Source organism: Rhinichthys klamathensis, unplaced genomic scaffold (assembly GCF_029890125.1).
Source record: "Rhinichthys klamathensis goyatoka isolate OS25496 unplaced genomic scaffold, OSU_Roscu_1.1 h1tg000251l_1, whole genome shotgun sequence".
Taxonomy (NCBI): Eukaryota; Metazoa; Chordata; class Actinopteri; order Cypriniformes; family Leuciscidae; genus Rhinichthys; species Rhinichthys klamathensis.
Genome location: NW_026606773.1, coordinates 174737 through 191274, shown reverse-complemented (window position 1 = coordinate 191274; position 16538 = coordinate 174737). Strand labels below are relative to the sequence as shown.

Here is a 16538-nt window from a genome sequence, read left to right as displayed (position 1 = left end):
TGTGTCTTGTCATATCTGTAAATAGAGAAATGTTGCTCCAGCTACTTTGAAGCATCTATATGACACTGGACCACAAAGGCAGTCATATGGGTAATTTTTTTTAAATTGAGATTTATAAATGTATGTATACGTAGATGTATGGTTTGTTAGGATAGGACAATATTTGGCCGAGATACAACTATTTGAAAATCTGGAATCTGAGGGTGCAAAAAAATCGCCTTTAAAGTTGTCATTTATGTTCGGGATTGTGCTGAATTCACTCACAAAAATAAATGTTTTATATATTTACAGTAGGAAATTTACAAAATATCTTCATGGAACATGATCTTTACTTCATATCCTAATGATTTTTTTTTTTTTAAAGAGTCTTCTGGCAAAATCAAACGTGACTGTGCTTTTAATAAAACCAGAATCAACATTAGCCCCTTTTACACACAGGAATCCCGGTAAATTACCGTAAAATTGCCAGAATGACTTTAACGGTAAATACACAAAAATGCTGTTCACACAAGCAACGGCGTTCTGGCTTTTTACCGGTAAGAGATCATATCAGCTCCAAATTTTGTAATGTCAGTCATCAGAAGTGATCTTTAAATGCCGCGCCGTTGTCTTCATCCGCCCGCATGAGGAGAAGCGCTTTAGTTTCACTGTCTGTCCAATTTAACAAAATGTTTTGACGTCTGAGTGAAAGGCATAAGGGAATGATCAAACAGAACGCGTTTTTGCTCTTAAAAACATGAGACACGCATAATGAGATCATCTCGCGCATATTTAAACAGAAAATCTATTAAAACACTTACTGTAAACATCGCTGAGTAATCACGTCGTCTTTATGATTGGCCCAAATCAGACTTCTTATGTCAGTACATTCTGACGTTGTACGTGACCATACCGGTAATCTTCATTCCGTGTTCACACAGAGCACATTACCGGTAATTTGCTGGTAATGTTACAACTTCCCTTACTGGTAAATTGCCAGAACCAATTTACAGGTATTTTTGAAAAGATCCTGTTCAAAAATGATCTCTTACCGGTAATTTACCAGTAAAGACTGTGGCTGAATTCGATATCGCCCCCTATAGGGTGTTTTTTTTGTCCCACATTACACTTCAATAAGAAGGGTACACTCAATGGCTGTCCGAATTTGCTCACTCCTTTTTATTCACTCCTTGGAGTGAACGGTATAGGGGACTAACGTAGGGAATAGTGAATGATGGTTTAGGGGGTGATTTCGGATTTAGCCTGAATGTGTGAAAGGGGCTATTAACTTGACTTTTCGGAGATGGTGAGAACTGAGGGATTTGAAATGTTGTAAAAGAGATGTTTTTATCACACAACAGGTGAGTAAGGTATTTTAGTGAACCGATAATTTGCCATATGTAGCTCTCCAACAGAGTTCATTGTAAAGCATTATCTATTGTGAAGGGTCATTTCATGATGGTTGTTGTAGCTGTGCTGGAATTTATTTTCAAGGAAGTACCGTGTCTATTAATGGATATTGCTACAGTAATGTCTTCAGCTAATGTTTTATGAACAGCAGGATAATCTCTTTCTCTCCTTTTTTTTAGTATTGAGAAAAAAACATATTTTTGAGCACAGTCACACAGAGCTGAAGCACAACCAAACCATGTTCTTCTGCAAAATACATGCAGTTTTTTTTTTAACCGCTAGGGCCAAAAGTTACATAGTGTACCTTTAGCATTAACAATTTATACTATTTATTAACTTTAGTTAATACATTCAGTATCACGAACTAACAATGTTAAAGAATTGAACCTTATTGCAAAGTGTTAACATTTCCGATTTAACGTTTCCTTCAACTTAATGGGAAAAAATACACACCCTTTACCTGTCTAAGTGGGAAGTGTTTGACCAAACATGCTGCATTTTGAACCATATTTTATGTCCATAACTGAAAGTCAGGCTAAATGAGACTATTAAAATGCTACAGGTTCGTTTACAGCATCACACTGTTGCATAAAACATCAGTGCTTGTCTAGATAATTCTCTAACAGTATAAACTCTGTTATTCAGTAAATGTTGAATGATTTTTTTTAGTAGATCTTCCCAGAAATTGCAGATAGATCCCCCGGTGATCATTAACCAGACTCAGCCCAGAGGAGTGTTTCAATCTGCCTTTTATTTTTTTAAACAAGTTTATACAAAGAACACTTAACAATGTTTCTGTAATAAAGAGATGTTTAAAAAGCCATTAAATCAGTTGGACCATGTCCGTATGTTCCTTATAAATTGCAACTAGTGTTGTAGAAACAATTGCCGTTTTCTTTGCTGTTGAGTCAGCATGGTTACTGTTGCCATTATCATCATCATCATCATTGCTCTTGGTATCATGAACATCAAATTGCCTCTCTACCATATGTTCAGTTATTTCATTGCTTTGTAAAAATTGGTTTCATAATAATAATAATTATTTATTGAATAAGGTTGCTCTCATGCTGACCTAAGAGAAAGCATTTACAGACATCTTTCTACCTGGTAATTGTTGCATTGAATCATGGGATTTGTAGTTTTTATCACTAGACAATTTCAGTAGTCAATGTTCTGTAAATCTTTAAAGGAATAAACCAGCTCAAAACAAGTTTAAAGTCTGTCGGCAGCTCATTTGGATGGTATGTAAGCAATATCATTTGGAAGGTTAGTAAGCAGTGTATCAAACATTTTAACACACATAATCTTTGTTTAGCATTTATACTTTTGAGATGGTGTGTATTGTGATGTGTATGCCATAGACTTCCATTGTACGTGCATTGAATTGTTTTAGGTTGTAATTACAATATTTTCAATGGTTATCGACAGTAGCTAACATGCTTTTGATGATATCTTCAAGACCCCATGAAAAAAGTTTTTGTTGCTTTTAGCCCATGTCATTTAGCTTTTGAAAGAGGCTAATGTATTCCTAAAAGTTGATAAAAATATCTAGCACATATTGCACATTCAAACTTTCAATTGAAAAAAAAAAAACTTTCAATGTTTCCTACAAATCTAAGAGTTCTTAGACTGACGGAAATGTTGATGACTCATTCTGCACTAAACAGATTTTTGTCCAATCAGACCTGTAGGATGAGAATGTCAATACCTTCATTCCTGTTGGTTACTTTAAAAAAAGGGTGAGATTTGAATGTGTCCCACTCAAACTTCCTGTTTCAATAGAAAATGTCAACACAGGGCACAAAATACTGCTAATCAAGCGAATTCATGGGGTCTTAAGCTTGTTTTGAACCTTGGATATTCCTTAATAGTCAAGCCAAACCTTCCCAGACATTATAACAGTCCATAAATGTCTTCTAAAACGTACAACTTACACACTTATATGATTATAAATTGTGTTCTACTCAAATAGGTGCATTTCAGCTTAACTTTTGAATTGCCAGTCGTTCATGTGCTTTTTACAGCAGTGTTTCTCTGACTGTCTCTCTTTCACCATCCTGTAAATTTTATTTCTCTGAATTATTCAACATCTCCTCAAAGTGCAACCAGACTTAAGGGAGAGAAAAAAAGGCATGGCAGATATGGAAATGGGGCATTAGACGAGCAAAAGAGATGGAGTACATGGCAACGAGAGGAGAGGATGACAGATCTCCTCTCTCCACCCACAGTTCTTCATCATCATGTACTGTATTATACTCCATTTCTCTCTCTCCCCATCCTCAGGAGACCCATATTAACTTAGATATCACCGACAGCTGAGACTTACGCCTCCCACTGTTCCGATGAGAGACGGGGGAACAAACACAAATGAGACAGTGACAGAGAGAACAGGAAGGAGAGAGAGACTACTGTAATGTCAGGTCTGCACTGCAAGTGAGTGATGCGACAAAACTAGATTATAATCAATGAAACTGTCCAAGTGTGAGATGATGCATCAGTTTCTGCACAGGTTTCTGTAGGCAAGGGTATAAGGTACTTAAAAATGTCGTGTGCTTCATCACTAAAGTGCAAATTCTTTTCTATTTCTTTTATTGAGAAAATATCATTTTGTCTGCCTTATTTAGCCAAAAAGGCATATCAAGGTCTCGGAATCCCAAGAAACAAACAGTAAAATCAATGTAAAATGTACTGTAATTGGTCAAACTATGGTCATTCATCCTTGTTAAAAGACATCTCATAAATCACCACAACATGTGCCTATGTATTGTAACCATTGTTGAAGATGAATTTGACTCAAACATGTTCGATCTGCACAATGCACAGTTTACGTTTCAACATATTGATTTCAGTTTAGCACTTAATGCAGTTCAGTGTCCTATAGGGTCTTATATATTCTGGACATTGAAGACAACTACAGTTAAATAGGCTGCAATGTCTCAAAAGCTAAGAAACAACCCTTTTATGTACAATTACACTACAATTCAAAGGTATGATTTCGGTAAGTTTTTTAATTATTTTTAAAAGAATTCTCTTATGCTCATCGAGCCGCATTTATTTGATCGAAAATCGTAATATTGTAAAACATTATATTCAATGTTGAAAGCAGTTCAAAAAAAGTTCAAAAGAACAGAATTATTTTGTAATAGAAATCTTTTGTAACATACTGTCACTTTTCAATTTAATATTAGCTTGATGAAAAAAAGTATTATTATTTTTAATTAATTTAAAAAAAAATCTTACTGACCAAACTTTTGAACCGTAATGTGAATGTAGAATATTTTTTCTTTCACTCAAGTATATTTTAGGCTAATGTAAAATGTTGTCACATTACCCATACAAAAGTATATTTTCTCAGTATTTTTTACACCCCTGTGTACAGGTCCTGTGTGTACTCTACATTTATATCATTTTTAAGATGAATGGTGGTGACTGGATGTTCACACTGACAGTGATTTGCCATTTTTATTGAGGGCTGGCAATTTCTGGGTGACACAAGCGACAACAACTCCTAATGCAACAAAGTTAAGGTATGCAATTTTATGCAAATAAACTACCATGTAATATGGTGACTACCATTAAGAATACAGACAGGGTAGACTCCAACAATTTAATCACAGTCGGTGTGAACGTCCATTAAGCCTTGAGGAGTCAGAAGAGGAAGCTAGGATGAGTGGAGAGAGAGAATGCTGATGACATAGAGCTAATGGAAGGAAAAGCTATTTATCTCAGCAAGGGAACCTGTGTCCTAACCAGGCATGACATCTGTTATAGCATTGTGTTGGGTAGCCCCGCCCACGGTAAAATCTTATTGGTCAAAAATCTTGCTTGCTAGAGTAAGTAAAATCCCCATTGGTCCCATAAAGCACTGCCAATGGCATAAATAAAGTTTTATGTTTGAATATTCTAACCTAATACTCAAAACTATTTTTGATAATCAATGACTTTGATAATTAATCATTTTACATTGTACCATTATTGCTGATGTTGTTACGTCATTTGCAGTGCTTCTTGGTTTGAGAACTTCATCGCTTCAAAAAATGCGAGGTACTGCATAGTCTTATACTTTTGTCTCTCTTTCCCATTTTTAAATTCATAAACTTTTTTGCTTAAATGTTGATTGAATGATTTATCTCAGAGCATTGTTTGGTTCAATTCTTTTTTGAAATATCATTTGAAAGTAATATTTCCAGAAACCAGGCTGTTACTGTTGCAGGGTTTGCATGGCATTTTGGACAAATAAATTACTTGGAATCGTGTCGCTTCACACCTAGTTAGACGCCACCTGACTTCACCCAGAAAAGCGTTTGAAAAGTTTACGCGCACAAAACACTGTGTTTACAATGTCAAATCCTCAGCTTTAGAGTGTGTGTGTATTTGTGAAAGGCTGTAAACTAATGCTGCATTATATTCACATCATATACATACATTTTTACATAATATTTATATATTCAACTTTTTGCTCTTTTAACCCTGATGTATGAATAAACGGGTATATAATCAGTAAACATGTAAAACAAATGTGACAGGAGATATTTCTCAAAGCTAGTGTTAGGTAAAAAAAAAAAAACCTAAATGATGTAAAAAAAAAAAACTGACCTTGTTTAAGTCAACAGACAAGCCTAATTAGTCTTCTTGTCGTTCTTTTTATCGATGATGTAACCAGTGACTTTTAATTAGGATCAACCTGCAGTGCTGTAGCTGGCTTTGGATTTCCTTTAATGCTGGTAAGTTCAATCTTAGAGCAGTTATTTTTTCATGCCTGTAAAAAGCTCTCATATGTCCTTAACACGTTTTGCATATATCTTTTCTGGGTTCAAACAAGAAAATATCTGTTTTCTTAAGGAGAGAACATTTTTTGCTTTGCGATGGATGGTATTACACAACCCATGAGTGTGTTATAGCTAGAAACTTCCTCAATTTTTGATCGCTGAACAGAGCATAACTTTCGCAAAGCCTTGCGTATGAAATAGTAAACTCTGTCCACTCCGACACAAGCAACTGTCACTCACTCTCATTGCATTGGGAAAAACAAACCCTTTCCATTTTCAACACGGGCAACTCCTGTTATGAGCACATACCTCTTTAAAAGCCCTTTGTAAAATTCATCCTAATTATACATAGACAAAAGGTACAAATTAGAATAGTGCATAAGATTAGATTGGTCAAACATACCACCAAACGAATAGAGCCATCAAACAAATGGGAACAATGATTCTCTAATATACATATTACATGTCTCTGGACTGGCAACTAAGATGTCATTCAAGCATTGGTTATAATACATCTTTTAAAAATGATTAAATAAAGCATAAGCTTTATACATATAGCGCAAGCTTCAAATATGGCAAGACATCATTTAAGTTAGTAAGGAAAGTGAGAAGGGTGTTAAAATTCGGAAGCACTTCATCTCGTCAAATGGTTGTCAACTGTGGCAGACTCGACTCTGATTCCATTTACGCTTACGGTACAAAAAAACGACATTGCAAATAGTACATAAACAGTAAAAAGTACATCATGTATTGCTAAAGATAAAATGCTACCCGGTGGCATTCACATCACAGGTAGAACACTTTTATGTTGAGAAGAAATCAGAAACAACAGTCATTCAGCTTATTTGTGTGGTTTAAAAAACCCACTGGAAACAAGTCTTCACACCGAAGGTATTCGGAAGCCGATATTTACACCTTGTGTTTCTTTGTAACAGACATCAACTTGATTTAACTTTTTAGTCCTTAACCTGCAGAATTAAGAAGTAACCTGACCAATCCAGTGCTTTATTGTTTTGTACGAAGATTATTCCTGGAAGTTATTCCTCATTTGATTCAGGTTTTAAGCTGATCTAGCTAGAGACGTTGTCGCTGTGGTTTTATTGACAGCTAAATCTACTCTGCTCTATTCCAGCATTCCTCAAAGACAGACTTCGTGACCTCCTGGCCAACAAAGTGGCTCCGTTTCAGGCAGAGGGTTGTGTAGCTGGCTCACCTTGGCATCGCTTGACATCTCTGTGCCAGGAGAGTCTGACAGCTGTGTCTGTCCTCCAGGGTTTGCCCCTGAAACCCAATGACACTCTGGAGCCATTGCCACCGAGACAGAATAGAGCATCACTGTAGCTTAGGATAGTTTGACTCGATTCTGACCCATGAGAGCATGTTGATACATCCTCGTATCAATTCAACGGTTGAAAATAGCCATCCAGGAACATGCTCAAACTGTACTTGCTGTCATATTTATGGAGCTGCTGTCCCTGGAGTTTGTCCAGAAGTAGATATTATCTCCAAAATAAATCTGGTGAGAATAGAGAGAGAGATAGAGAGAGAACTTCTTTCTTTCTTTTTGTCCTTTTTTATAGTTCATTACAGGCCCAATTGCTGTAAAGTGTATATGCATAATGCAACCTAGTGTTCTTGTTCCGAGTTCAATAATCCATCTCTGCTTCTCTTCTCGCAGTACTGCCGTTTTATTTGCAAGCAGCAGTTTTGTTGAACTCTAAACATTTCACACACTTAAATAGTCCCTAGGTGGCTTGTACATTAACTGTCCTTGGCCTGTAAAATCTCACAAGGCTGTTCAAACAAAGTGTGCTACTTTTTAGACACAGGTGTTTGCTCAGTACTCATATGCTTTATTGTCATGTGAAGAAGCAAGAGGTAACCATCAGACATCTCTCCAGGTCTCCTTTAAATTGGTGCATAAAACATTTCCATTTTGTTTTGTCGCCTCGTGCTTGTCTTCGAGCAAGAATGCTAAATCTCCATTCGGATCCAGTGTGGATGAAAAAGACAGGACAGACAAGAAAAAACAAGTCTACAGACAGTATTGGAGAACATATTTTTGGATCTGCTGTATTAGAAGCAGGCCATCATCAATTACAGCGCCCCCTGCTGTTCTGTGGCAGTGTGGCAGCCAAACGCCTGGCTGGGAACAGCTTGGAACAGCAGAGAGTGAGTGACTTTGACAGCTGTGTCCATCAGTCATTTGGCCCCAGGCAGGAGAGGACGGATAGGCTTAGTATTGCTACCATTTTCCCTGGTCTCTTGAGCAATTCCAGAGACACCTAAACTCTTCACTCTGAAACCGATGCCCACCTCCAGATTTAGTGGTTTTCAATGCCATGTGCATTAGGATGCTACAATAGGGTGTAGGTATTGCCGCTACATGCTAGATTTGGCCACCAAACGATCGGTGAAATAGGTTCTTGCTTTAACCAAAAGCGTAATTATTTATATTCCGAAGTATTCTGAGGAAACAGGCTGTTTGACAGATATTGCAAAGAATACACATTGGTCATTTTAGCAAAGTTGGCAGTGCTACTTATGACATTGCCGGACTTGTTCACCTAGGTGTGTGCTCCTCCGTCACTATGGCACCTTATCTCTGTGGGTGACTTTTGTCCCCTGAAATGTCTCTCTTGAAGTCTTTCGGTAATAGAGACTTGCTCATTGACCTTGTCTTTACCTCTCGAAAAAGAGATTGAAATAGAAGCAGCCAGAATAGCTATGACTTGAAGTGATGTTGGCGTTCCGCTCCCTAGACAAGTGCTGGAATGCATCCTTCGATGAAGGTGTTGAGATAAAAAGTCCTAGGGACATTGGCCAATTTCACCTAGACCCTTATCCATTGACTGAAATAACAAACCCTTGAACATCATAACAGTTGAAACTCTCTTTCTCTCTCCTTCTCTCTCACAGGACACCTTGGTTTATTCACTGTCCTTTTCCTTATGCTTCCTCGCTGTTCTTTGTCCACAGTGGTCTAGAATTGTCTGAATAATAACTCACTGTGTGGCAGCTCTTGGTTGATTGAAGTTGACAGCACAATGGCCTTGTCTGAAAGGGTGTGAAGGCTCCTGAGGTGTAGGGCTCCTGCCCTGTGCTATCGGACACATGGGTCTGGGCCACAAGAGACATCTGAAGGCCAGCAGTACAAGTCCAGAATTTTAGGGGGAAGTAGGATCACCAGGGATTCAAGGCCCATCGAGAATCGGAATCAAGACCATGCAACGTTTTCCCCTTCGGTTCTCTGTATTTTAGTACAGTGAATATAAATCTAGTCCAAAATATGTACAAGGAAGGAATATACTATAAATATAACTGAAGCACATGTGCAGAAGCTTTCACGTCCATCCAGTTGCAATGTCTAATCAAAATCATGCTTTCTTGTGTTTGCGTCTTTTCTAGGCTTTCCCCTCAGACTGTCACTTCCGTTTTGCTGTTCGTGGGCAGTCCCTTGTGTTTCGGGTGAAGGTGTGGAGACTGTCCATACCCCAGAGGCTGGGTGAACAACTCTGGAAGAGTCTCAATGCTAAACTGCCGCTTGTTGGTGAAGGCCTGGCGACGACAGTTTGGTTGGGACAGTGGTGGCTGGGCCATGAGAGGGACCTGATGTTGGACATGGCTCTTGTTGGGGTCCCAGACTTTGAAGGCCGAGCTCGAGGTGAGTGGGTGGGTGTTGGTCTTGGAGATTTTGTGCTTGGGGACTTGGGCCGATGTAATGGTGATGGCCAAAGGAGTATGGATGTCTGGAGGCGGAAGGAAGGGTTTATCTTTTGGGTGGAAAGCAATGGGCTGGAAGGTTGCAGGCGAGGATTGGCGGTGTGCATAATCCATCATAGGGTAGCTCTTGGGGTAGTAATCCCTTGCTGTAGTATCTGCAGGGAAAAAGGGCCGGGAAAAACGAACAGTTAGAGAGATAAAGGCTAAAATACAACATAGCTTTGTGACAAATAAGCAAACGATTTGTTTAATACTGTTGCTTCTACACTCGTATACCCTACAGCATGCAGTGTACAAACCTAATGTATTTGTCAGAGAATGTAGTTGCTATATTTAGAGTTCAGAGGATTTAATGAGTAAAACACCTGGAGCAGAGGGTCATCAAGTGTGACATGAGGATGCCCTCAACACTTTTGCATCACGCCACACACATGCAGGCACGCACATACATGCATTGATTTGAGGGAGCTATGACTGTACACGTCATGGTCATGATGAAAAATGACATGTGTCCCAAGGCTACTGTTTGAAAGAATCAATACAAGAAATTTCAAGCAAAGAGGTACTGATGCATATAGTTTAAAACACAGTTTGGTCTGGTTTTGTTTGTATGATAAAAATTTGTTATATTGACATTTTGTGCAACAAAAGACAACCTGTTTGATGCAGGTGTTTAAGAACGTTTTTTTTAAATTTCCTTACTGCAACCAAAAGGCAACATTGTGAAATGTTTTGTACTTGCTAGGAGGAACCATATATGGTTTTACCTGGTGTTTATATAGTCTCACTACAAAAACAGCAGTTGAGCTGTAATTATTATGCACTGTTGTGTGTAAAATTTTAATAAGTAATATTTACAGCGGCTTGGTAAAAATTAGCTGCCTATGAAATGGACTCATAGGGTTAGTAACATAATTGTAATTGCTGGTTATTTTTAGGGCTGTCAACTTTAGTCGTTTAGTCGACTAATCGGTCGATGCCGTCTTGGTCGACTGACATTCTTATTGGTCGACCAGTTGCATTTATTTATTTATTTTATTTTTTTTACCAATAGAAAGAAATTTTCAATGATTTACTCCTTGATTTTTATTCCTTTTATAAGCAGTTATATATTACTGTATTCTAAATATAATAAGCCTATGGTTTATCCCCAACTTTAAATGCTTTAATTTAGGCTATTTTGTAACAGCGCCACAGTTTAGCGCACACACATAGAACACTCGGTTCGCACCTGTGGCTGGCTGCGCTGCTGCTTCGTGCTCAGTAAGGGATATAGCTAGTTTAGCTGTATTCATTCAGTTAGAACGCTACTTGTTTCGGTTTTTATACACTATATGTTTTTATCTCGATGTGGCGTGGACGCACTTGGAAAAAAAAGAGCGCGTCGCACCGCGACCGCGTTGCTTCCATCATGAGCGCGCACACCGCGCGCCTACATTTGAAATCGAACTTGAGCGCGGAAAAGACGTGAGCAGTCCCTTTAACGGCTTTATCATGCTGACTCAATAGATTGTGTTTTCTTGATATGTTTTTGTTTTTATTTGTACACTTGACGTATTTGAAAATAGCCTAAATAATGTAACAAAACGAAAATAAACCTATATGCGGTCCTACAATACAGCCTATTATTAGGATTGTTTTTTAGGCTCTCTGGGTTTTCTGTGTGTTTGTTTTAAAACGATCGGCTGGACAAAAGTTAACCCATAGCTTTGAAAGTAAAGAAAAATATACAGCCTGTATAAACGAGAGCTTTTGTTAGGATGTTTCATTATGTGGCAGATAGCAGTTATATTTTTTTGTAGCGTGTGGTGTGGTCAGGTGCGCGATTGTGACTGTTACTATAGACCTAGGACAGTGCTCCTTACTTTTTGCAGTTAAAAAAAATCACTTAATTTTCAAAGAATTGTATTATTATAGTTTTATGTATTTTTGATGTTTTTTCGTTGTTGTTTTATAAATGCTCTATGACAATTGTTAAAAAATGTTCAATCAAAACATCGCGTTTTTTTGTTTTTGTTTTTTTTAGTCGACTTATCGTTGCGCAGGACAAGACTTTGGTCGACTAAGGATTTCTTTGGTTGACTACAGCCCTACTTATTTTATTCTTTTTCAGGTTGAAGTGTGTTAGCATGTTAGCAACAGTTGACAGCAGAGAGTTAGCCTTTTAGCCTGTCTCGTTAAATTAGCCCATCTCCGTTGAGCGCTACAAGCTATAGACAGGACCTCTCGCTTCACAGCCCTCAGACATAAACAACCTTGCTTCACTGTTTTCTCTCCTTTTTCTCATTTTCCATCCTGACTTCCAATACAGTCCCTTCTCGCTATCGATTGAGTCACGGCTAATGCATGAGGTAAATAGCTAGTGGCAAGGCACACAAGCATGGAGCTTCATTTCAATGTTTGTGTACGTGTGCTCTCAAACATATATATCCTGGCCCAATGGTAATCATCGTTTCTGCCAAAATACTGTAGTCACTAAAGTAAAACTGGTAACTTGGCATTAGCCGCTAATGTTATGATTAGTTTTGACCGCATCAGTATGGACGAGCTCACTGTTTGTAGCTGTGCATGAGTGAATGTCGGTTAGTATTACAATCAGCTTAGAAGGTCAAAATGAAACCTGAAGGGGTTTTAGAGACAATACCTCATGCTGAGGGCCAAAGCCATGTCTCAGCACTACACATATTAAGTGTTTAAAGAAGTGACAAAATCTGTGTCTAGAAAAATGACAAAAATTACCCAAATGAGGATGTTAATTTGTTCCTGTGGATAGTAAATCAAGCAGTAATTTGCTAATGTGGTTAGACATGCAAATTAGCTCATATTATTTTGTGCACATCCATTAGCACATTCATGTGCTTTTTAATTTAGGACTGTTTTGATTTAAACTTGAAGGAGAAGAGAGGAGCTAAAGAATCACAATTCAGTCGTCTTACAGCGAAGGACCAGTAAATAGGTAATGTGGGCAGTGTGCGTTGAGTAGGCATGAATTATTTAAGAAGTGTGTTTAAAGAGAAGGACACTGAGATGTATTACACTGATAATGAGCAAATGAAGAACAGATTTAACATTCACAAACACACACTTATGACACACAACTAGCCTGAAAAAGAGAACTTCACAGCTACACAACTGCACACTCGCTTTAAATAAGAAAAAGAGTAATAACTTTATCACTGCAAGAAGTGTTATTTAGTCCTAAGGTTAGGGTTATGATTGGTCTGTAGTAATTACCTTAACATACATTTAAACAATATAAGTCCTATGGTATGTTGTCATTTATGTGTGTTTGGGTTTTGCCTTAATTTTTGGGACACCATGAGGAAAACACCAATAGTAGAGCATGATTCCAGATACTAAGAATTTTTTTTTTTTTTAAATAGAGATCACGATTCTTCCACGATACTATATAGACAATTAAACAAAATACCATATCAATCCGAGCGCTAGTCCAATGGTGAAACATTGTTAGAACTAGTTCTTCAACCCGAACCTCCATAGCAATGACGACTCGAGCAGGGGTGCGTTTCCCGAAAGCATCGTTAGCCAACTATGGTCGCAAATTGGTCGCAATTTCCATTAAACTCTATTGGTAACGACGGAACTTGCGACCATAGTTGGCTAACGATGCTTTCGGGAAACGCACCCCAGGACGTTTCTCAGTGATACACTACTCAGTTTGAGGTTACATTATGAGATGTTGCAACTGTAATTCCTCACCATCAGCATTAACAAGTGCATGTCCATCAACAAACCGATTATTTTACTTGTACTAATTTATTAACCGAGTATTTTTCTAACATATTTTGGTGAACACGTGGAAATTGTATCATTAAAGGGATACTCCACTTTTTTTGGAAATAGGCTCATTTTACAACTCCCCCAGAGTTAAACTGTTGAGTTTTACCGTTTTTGAATCCATTCAGCCGATCTCCGGTTCTGGCAGTACCACTTTTAGCATAGCTTAGCATAAATCATTGAAGTGGACAAGACCATTAGCATTTCTAAAAAAAAAAATGACCAAAGAGTTTCGATATTTTTCCTATTTAAAACTTGACTCTTCTGTAGTTACATCGTGCACTAAGACCGACTGAAAATGTAAAGTTGCTATTTCTAGGCTGATATGGCTAGGAACTATACTCTCATTCCTGCGTAATAATCAAGAAACTTTACTGCCTTACCATGAGAGCAGCAGGCGTAATGATATGACGCAGCGCCTGAAAATAGTTCCGTTGTGTTGACAGAAGGTAGCCTATTTTCAGGCGCTGCGTCATATCATAAATAGGAAAAATATCGAAACTCTTTGGTCATTTTTTTTTTTAGAAATGCTAATGGTCTTGTCCACTTCAATGATGTATGCTAAGCTATGCTAAAAGTGGTACCGCCAGAACCGGAGATCGGCTGAATGGATTCAAAAACGGTAAAACTCAACAGTTTAACTCTGGGGGAGTTGTAAAATGAGCCTATTTCCAAAAAAAAAAAATGGAGTATCCCTTTAACAGTGCATGTATACAATGTATACATTAGCCGAGCTCTAGCGTGAATGACTGATGTAACATAAACGTTGGTAAATCAAATCTTGCTCCATGCTTAATCTCTCCTCAAAGTAGTGAGAACGACAGACAATCTGCATTAATAGACACAGTTATAGGTAATAGTGGCCCACAACTGATTAGCAAGTATTTCAGTAAGACAGTGATAACATGAGTTAGCCAGTTAGCAGGAGACCAACACAATATAAAACTCAAAACTAAGTATTTTGAAGCGGTTTGCGAATCCTATACTGAACTCCGAGATTTGAGAAGCAGTCGTCAGTAAAATAAAGGGAACACAGCAAAAGTTTAGGATTACACTGCTGTGATATCCTGGTAAAGATGAATTTTAACCACTGATTCTTCACATGCTCGTCCTTGGGCAGTGAAAAAAAACTGGCTTTACCTTCACATTATAGAGCACAGCTTCTTCTGGACATGATGCTATCCAGTATCCACAAGAATCAGCTGCAGGTTTGAGGTTCAAGTTTTCCCTGGTGTCTGCACGTGCAATACGTGGGTGGGCAATATGCTAATGTTTCGTCTTGACGTCACAACGAAGCGGCTAATGACTTAGCGTCGACTCTTACTTTTGAAAGACAATAACTTTATATATGGTGCACTTTCAGATTTAAAACTTTGCAGGTTGTTTTCATTCACTTAGAGCTATCCCAGATAGCAAATAGTAATTGAAACGATGTTAAATCAACATCCCGCTGTCAACGATAAAATCATTGAATCAACGTCGAACTCTGATGTTGATTCTTCATCATGTTGCACCCTCTATTATCATTGAAACAACGTTTAAATCATACCTAGAGATCAACAGAATTTCAATGGTATTTCGATTACAATGGATATTGAAACAATGTTGAAATCCCAGCATATCAACAATGTTACACACTACATGAAAGGTCATTTTCAAAAATCCATAATAGGGGCCCTTTAAATGAATGATTCAATGACAAATACATTTTTAACAATCACTGGTGTAACGATGTAATCAGTTCAACACAAACGTTATTTGAAGCTTCAGGTTACTTTCAAAAGGTGATTTACTCTATTTTGATCGCTACCATAGACATAAGTGTGTGTTTATTTACGAACTATAAACATTTATCCCAGTACTTCTGTGATTATTTGAATAAAGAACAGAAATTATGATACTTTGCGGTTGAAAAGGCTTTTTGTGAAGCTGTTTCAAACCTACATGACAACTGCTTTCTCTGGGTCAGCAGCAGCGCCAACACATATTTTAATGTGATCATTATTGTCAAAGGTTTAATATTTATTTAATTTATATTTTTAATGTAATTGTATATAATGTCGTGTTGGGTTCTTTCACATCAGGGTAGATTCACATCACTTTACTTTTTATTCCCTTCTCTCTCTAGTCACACCACTACCTCGTGATTCCCCTCTACTGCCCCCTGGTACCCAGGCAACGTAACAATATTATAGATCACACCACATCTCCCTTTCCGAAACGCAATAGACTGTGACCCATCATTTATCCCCAGGTTGCATCAAACTCTAAATCTCACTTTTGTATCATTGAACATTTGGTCTACTACTGTATAACACATTTCTTTACAGTGCTTATTTAGCACTCTTCCTTCCTGAGAACTCAAATTGAAACTGGATTACACTAAAGGTGGTGGTGGTTGAGGAGATCCCCCCTTCTATGTAAAGCGCTTTGAGTGCCAAGAAAAGCGCTATATAAATGTAATGAATTATTATTATTATTATTAAAGAATATTAACTCAATGAGGCATCTTTCAGCAATTTAAGAACACATAGTAACCACCATAGACAGTTAACACACAACAAGATTTAACCTCCCATTAACCCCTTATATGACTACATTAACAAACTGCCCTGTCTTTGTTTTTCAATGTGAACAAATCAGCCCCTAGCTTCGGGTAGCTTTTCCACCATCAAAGCTTGGACGGCAGGTTCCCTGGCATTTCTGCAGAAGTACGCTGCTTAGCCCATACGACGAGGCATCGGCTGAGATTTTAAGTTCTTTTTTTGGGTCATACAACTGAAGGACTGGAGTGGATGCTAACTCTTGTTTGAGGCTGGTGAATGCCCTCTGCTGATCAGGCCCTCAATACCACATGTT

General features: G+C 37.9%; 1 protein-coding gene across 2 annotated transcripts in view; it reads right to left on the bottom strand.

Moving 5' to 3' along the window:
* Window positions 1–6387: 6387 nt before the first annotated feature.
* LOC130101081 (protein shisa-9) overlaps window positions 6388–16538 on the bottom strand; it is a 104461-nt gene continuing 94310 nt past the window's right edge. Inside the window, exon 3 of one of the 2 annotated variants that reach the window (XM_056266633.1) lies at window positions 6388–10036. In XM_056266633.1, coding sequence (XP_056122608.1) covers window positions 9576–10036 — 461 coding nt within the window. In that variant the 3' untranslated portion in view covers window positions 6388–9575. The remainder of the gene's footprint in view (window positions 10037–16538) is intronic. The other variant, XM_056266632.1, reaches the window with a different exon arrangement.